General features: G+C 45.3%; 1 protein-coding gene across 1 annotated transcript in view; it reads left to right on the forward strand.

Annotated features, from left to right (window-relative positions):
• VAV1 (vav 1 guanine nucleotide exchange factor) overlaps positions 1-6,790 on the forward strand; it is a 92,761-nt gene that overhangs the window by 84,239 nt on the left and 1,732 nt on the right. Inside the window, exons 21-23 of the mRNA XM_011967486.1 lie at positions 1,806-1,893; positions 3,758-3,872; positions 4,740-4,891. Of these exons, the coding sequence (XP_011822876.1) occupies positions 1,806-1,893; positions 3,758-3,872; positions 4,740-4,891 (355 nt within the window). The remainder of the gene's footprint in view (positions 1-1,805; positions 1,894-3,757; positions 3,873-4,739; positions 4,892-6,790) is intronic.

Consider the following 6,790-nt stretch of genomic DNA (forward strand, 5'->3'; position numbering starts at 1 on the left):
TTTCTTTTCTTTTCTTTTCTTTTCTTTTCTTTGCGACAGAGTCCCTCTGTCACCCAGGCTGGAGTGCAGTGGTGTGATCTCGGCTCACTGCAACCTCCGCCTCCCAGGTTCAAGCGATTCTCCTGCTTCAGACTCCCGAGTAGCTGAGATTACAGGCGCCCGCCACCTCGCCCAGCTAATTTTTGTAGTTTTAGTAGGGATGGGATTTCTCCATGTTGGCTAGCCTGGTCTCAAACTCCTGACCTCAAGTGATCCACCTGCCTTGGCCTCCCAATGTGCTGGGATTACAGGCATGAGTCATCGTGCCTGGCCTGAAGGCTTTTATTTTTAACCAATTTTCATATATATATATCTTTTTCTTTTTTTTTTAATTTCCAGGAATTTCTAATTTTTAAAAATTTATTTTATTATTATTATTATTTTTTATTTTTTATCTTTTTGTGACAGAGTCTCTCTCTATTGCCCAGGCTGGAGTGCAGTGGTGTGATCTCAGCTTACTGCAACCTCTACCTCCCAGGTTCAAGCGATTCTTCTGCCTCAGCCTCTTGAGTAGCTGGGATTACAGGTGCATGTCACCATGCCCGGCTAATTTTTTTGTATTTTTAGTAGAGACAGTGGGGTGGTGGGGGCAGGGCAGTTTCACCATGTTGGCCAGGTTGGTCTCAAACTCCTGACCTCAGATGATCCACCCGCTTCGGATTCCCAAAGTGCTGGGATTACAGGCGTGAGCCACCGTGCCTGGCCGATATTGTTCCCATCTTTATGTCCATGTGTACCCAATGTTAAATCCCTGCTTATAAGTGAGAACATGGGTTATTTGGTTTTCTGTTTCTGTGTTAATTGGCTTAGGATAATAACACCCAGTGCATCCACGCTGCTGCAGTACACATGATCTTATTCTTTTTTATGGCTGTATAGTATTCCAGAGTGTATATGTACCACATTTTCTTATCCAGTCCACTGGTGATGGGCACCTGGGTTGACTCCAGGTCTTTGCTATCGTGAGTGGTGCTGTGACGAACATACGAGGGCGTGTGTCTTTTTGGCAACACAATTACTTTCTCCTTTGGGTAGATACCCAGTCCTGGGGTTGCTGCCTCAAATGGTGGTTCTATTTTTAGTTCTTTGAGAAACCTGCGAGCTGCTTTCCACAGTGGCTGAACCAATTGACATTCCAACCCACAGTGCGGAAGAATTCCCTTCTCTCACATGTTGCTGAGTTTGTAATTTCGTTTTTATTTTTGGCTCCTGTGAATTTCCCTTTTTTTTTTTTTTTTTTTTTTTTTTTAGAGCTCAGCATTTTGTTTCCTCAACATTTCTAGGGTTTTTGTAATGGGAAGAGGTTTTTGTTGTTGTTGTTTCTTGTGTGTTTGTTTGTTTTTGATCTAGTTTGCCAGATGAGCAGGAGTGGAGGTCTCCTCCAAGGCCCCTTTTAGTCTATGTCCACCGTATTGACAGAAATGGGTTTCTCCTCCCTCTTCCTTTATATCCTGTGGTCGTCTATATTGGTGGAAGGGGAGGTCTCTTCCTGTCTATTCTAGAACACTGCTTTCTTTACAAGGCCCTACTGACTTCTCAACAAACCTGTGAGTCAGGGAAGATGATTCCTCTTCTACGAGAGGAAGACATGAAGGCTTAGAGTAGCAAAGGCCCCAAGGAATGGGTTCTGTTGGGACAGCTTCAGGGTTTGGGTTCCAGCAGTTACTCTTCCCTGAAAGGGTCAAGGTTGCTTCTTCCGTGACTGGGGCTTGGTGGGGAACGGGCCTGGTCCCCGGACTCAGGGCCTGGTGACCATCTGGTTCCAGATATAACGTCGAGGTCAAGCACATTAAAATCATGACAGCAGAGGGACTGTACCGGATCACAGAGAAGAAGGCTTTCCGGGGGCTTACGGTAAGGGCCAACATCCGCTCAACCCCAGCTTTCCAGAACCTAGGAGGACCCTCCCTGCACCTGCGCCTTGGGACCCCCTTTTCCTACATTCAGGGTGACCCCCCTTCAGTGGCACTACAGTGAAAGCGACCTTAAACTTATGTTCTTAATGATGGACAATGGGAGTAATAATGACTAACAGCAGTTGAGTATTGACAGAGCATTTAAGTGTAAGATATATTAATTTTTAAATTTTATTTATACATATATACATATGTTATGTATATATGTATGTGTGTATATATGTATATATACATATATGTATGTGTGTATTTAAATTTTGCTTACATATATACTACATATGTATATGTAGTATATATGTATATATGTGTGTCTTTTTATTTATATAGATAGATAGATTGAGAGAGAGAGAGAGTCTTGCTCTGTTGCCCAGGCTGGAGTGCAGTGGTGCAATCATCATACACTGACTGCAGCCTCAAATTCCTGGGCTAAATAATCCTCTCGCCTCAGCCTCCTGAGTAGCTGGGACTATAGGCATGCACCATCATGCCTGGCTCATTAAAAAAATTTTTTTTTTGTAGAGATGGGGACTTGCTTTGTTGCTCAGGCTGGCCTTGAACTCCTGGGCTCAAATAATCCTTCTGTCTTGGCCTCCCAAAGTGCTGGGATTACAGGTGTGAGTTACTGCATTCAGCCCTCAAATATGTTCTAGATAGGAACCTAATTAATCCCCTCAACCATCTTTCTGAGTCCCCATTTCACAGATGGGCAAAACTGAGGTTTACTCCTCATCTAGCTTCACTGAATGGCAGACCCATAGCTTGTCTTTGCCTAATCTGCTGCATAATTGTTTTGGCAATAATTCAAATGCCTTTTGAATGTTCTTTCTTCTGTTTGGTGCCTTGTAATTTTCAGCCATATTTTAGACATTTTTAGGCCTAGTGGTCTAAGGCATATGGTTTTTATCCATGGTCTGTGAGCCCTTGAGAAGCTGAGTCCTCTGAAAGAAAGTCCAGAATTGTGCATGCATCTATATTTTTTGTCTTAGATTTCACTCGATTCTCAAATGGATCCTTGACTCCCCCAAAGGTTAATTTATTCAACAAATCTCTTTTTTCCTCCATACTTTTTATTCTGAAACACGTTCCCCCAATTTTTAACTTCTGAAAAATTTCAGACAAGTTGTTGGAATAGGGTAATCAGTATCTATGAACCTTTCATATAGGTTTACTTTAAAAAAAAATACAAGAGACAGAATCTTGCTCTGTGGCCCAGGCTAGAGTGCAGTGTTGTGATCATAGCTCACTGTAGCTTCAAACCCCTGGGCTCAGGCGATCCTCCTTCCTCAGCCTCCTGAATAGCTGGGACTACAGGCATGCACTGTCATGCCTGGCTAATTTTTTAATATTTTGTAGAGATGGGATCTTGCTATGTTGCCCAGGCTGGCCTTGAACTCTTGGCTTCAAGTGATCCTCCCACGTTGGCTTCCCAAGGTGCTGAGATTACAGGCATGAGCCATTGCATCTGGCCCAATGATGATTGTTAATTGTAAATTAAGGCACGTGGCACCCATAGAAGGTTTCAAATTTGGCGAGCTAATTATCTGGCAAATTTATCACGAAGTGAATTAGTCCACTATTAGAAGAACTTGTTTTAGGCAATGTGGTGCCTTCCCCATAAATGGTCCTGGCTGCTCAGGAAGGTGATGAACTCCCCATCATGGGGGGCATTCAAGGGGTCACTTGCCAAAGAGGCCAGAGGCAGGGCCTGCTTCATATGAGGAGTTGCATATGGCTCTTCCTAGCTCTGCCCCCTTATGGGCTGGCCTGCTGGGATAGCATCTGCCATGTTGTCCGCCTTCTAGGAGCTGGTGGAGTTTTACCAGCAGAACTCCCTAAAGGATTGCTTCAAGTCTCTGGACACCACCTTGCAGTTCCCCTTCAAGGAGCCTGAGAAGAGGACCATCAGCAAGCCAGCAGGTAGGAGGCCTCAGACTGGGCGCTTACAGCCCCAGCCCCTTCCCACTGTGGAGGGAAAGTTTGGAGATGACACTGACACCCCTTCCAATGGGTTTGCAGAGGTCGTATCTGTGCAGTAGCAGGAACCCCTTTCCACTCCTGTCTATCCCTTCATACATATATACACATACATATATATATACATATATATATATATATTTTTTTGAGACAGAGTCTCACTCTGTCGCCTAGGCTGGAGTGCAGTGGTGCAATCTTAGCTCACTGCAACCTTTGCCTCCCACCTTCCAGGTTCAAGGGATTCTCATGTCTCAGCCTCAAAATAAAAAAATAAAAATAAAAATTCAAAAACAGTTTTATTTTCCGGCTGGGCGCGGTGACTCACACCTGTAACTCCAGCACTTCGGGAGGCCAAGGCGGGTGGATCACTTGAGGTGAGGAGTTCAAGACCAGCCTGGCCAACATGGTGAAGCCCCATCTCTACTAAAAACATAAAAACCAGCCGGGCATGGTGGCACAGGCCTGTAATCCCAGCTATTCAGGAGGCTGAGGCAGGAGAATCGCTTGAACCCGGGAGGCATAGGTTGCAGTGAGCTGAGATCGTGCCATCGCACTCCATTCTGGGCGACAGAGCAAGACTCTATCTCAAAAAAAAAAAAAAAAAAAAAGGTCTTATTTTCTAAATTTGAATGGGAGGATGATACTGGGAGTACAGTTGTATCCCCTTATAGCAGAGGGCATCTAATACTCTGCAACGAAGAGCACTGATAACTCCTTTATCTGTAGTTACCATCTCAAGAGCTTGTGCCCCCCGACAGGGAGTGCGTATCTGCCCCAGACCCTTTTCTCAGTTCTGTTCTCTCTCCACAGTGGGAAGCACAAAGTATTTTGGCACAGCCAAAGCCCGCTATGACTTCTGCGCCCGGGACCGATCAGAGCTGTCGCTCAAGGAGGGTGACATCATCAAGATCCTTAACAAGAAGGGACAGCAAGGCTGGTGGCGAGGGGAGATCTATGGCCGGGTGAGGCAGGCAGGGCTGGGTGACAGGGGGAAGGCATGGGGGTTGACCTGGTGGTGGAGGGGACAGGAATTGGGGACTGGAGAAGGTGAGGTGTGGCTCCCGTGGAGGTCTCTCTTGGTTGGAGGGAAGGAAGGGACACAGGGATGCCATTTATGCATTTATGCAACCTACCTGCATGTATTGAGCACCTGCTGTGTACAGACATGGTGCTGGGTGCCAAGGAGACAGAAACAAGCATGGTACAAGGACTGCCCTCATGAAACTTATAATCAAATGTGGAGGACAGACTTGCAACCAAGCAGTCATGACGCTGAGTGGTCAAGATTAACAAGGGTGCTGGTCACGGTGGCTTATGCCTGTAATCCCAGTGCTTTGGGAGGCTGAGGTGGGAGGATCTCTTGAGGCCACAAATTCGAGACCAGTCTGGCTAAAATAGTGAGATCCCACCTCTCCATAAATAAAAGTAAAAACATTAGTTGGGTGTGGTAGTGTGTGCTTGTAGTCCCAGGTACTCGGGAGGCTGAGGTGGGAGGATTGCTTGAGTCCAGGAGTTGGAGGCTGCAGTGAGCTATGATTGTTCCACTGCACTCCAGCCTGGGCAACAGAGATCTATGCATGCAGCCATCTGTTAATCTATCTCTATATTTATCCATCCATCTACCTACCCATCAGGCCATTAATTCATCTATCCATCTATCCAACCACCATCCACCAAAGCATGTATCCATCCACCCATTCATCTATCCATCCATCCATCCATCCATCCATCCATCCATCCATCCATCCATCACCTATCCATTATCTATCTATCGATCGATCTATTATCTATCTATCTATCTATCTATCTATCTATCTATCTATCTATCTATCTATCTATCTATCTATCGTTCTACCTATCCACCTACCTATCAATCCAATAATCCATCCATTCATCTATCCATCCATCCAACAAATATTCATTAAGTATCTACTGTGTGCCAGGAACTGTTCTAGGCTCTTGGGATTCAGTGACAATTAATACGACAAAAATCCCTGCTGGCCAGGCGTGGTGGCTCATGCTTGTAATCCGAGCACTTTGGGAGATCAAGGTGGGTTGATCACTTGAGGAGAGGAGTTTGAGACTCGCCTGGCCAACATGGTGAAACCCTGTCTTAACTAAAGATACATAAAAATTAGCTGGGTGTGGTGGTGTGCACCTGTAATCCCAGCTACTCGTTAAGCTGAGGCAGGAGAATTCCTTGAACCCAGGAGGCGGAGGTTGTGGTGAGCCGAGATCGTGCCACTGCACTCCAGCCTGGGCAACAGAGTGAGATTCTGTCTAAAAAAAAAAAAAAAAAAAAAAAAAAAATTTTTCCCTTGTAAAGCTCACATTGTAGTTGCAGGGAGGGAAACAGACAGAGTGAGATTCTGTCTCAAAAAAAAAAAAAAAAAAAAAAAAATTTTCCCTTGTAAAGCTCACATTGTAGTTGCAGGGAGGGAAACAGACAGAGTGAGATTCTGTCTCAAAAAAAAAAAAAAAAAAAAAAATTCTCCCTTGTAAAGCTCACATTGTAGTTGCAGGGAGGGGAACAGACATAAAGCTTGTAAATAAGCAAATGATACATAATGAATCAGATGGTGATAGGTGATATAGAGAAAGATAAAGCAAAAAACGGGGTCCAGGCGCGGTGACTCAAGCCTGTAATCCTAGCACTTTGGGAGGCTGAGATGGGCAGATCACCGGAGGTCAGAAGTTTGAAACCAGCCTGGCCAACGTGGTGAAACCCCGTCTCTACTAAAAATACAAAACAATTAGCCGAGTGTAGTGGCAGGCGCCTGTAATCCCAGCTAATCGGGAGGCTGAGGCAGGAGAATCACTGGCACCCAGGAGGTGGAGGTTGCAGTGAGCTGAGATCACGC

This window comes from Mandrillus leucophaeus, unplaced genomic scaffold, assembly GCF_000951045.1.
Source record: "Mandrillus leucophaeus isolate KB7577 unplaced genomic scaffold, Mleu.le_1.0 Scaffold8, whole genome shotgun sequence".
NCBI classification, from domain to species: domain Eukaryota; kingdom Metazoa; phylum Chordata; class Mammalia; order Primates; family Cercopithecidae; genus Mandrillus; species Mandrillus leucophaeus.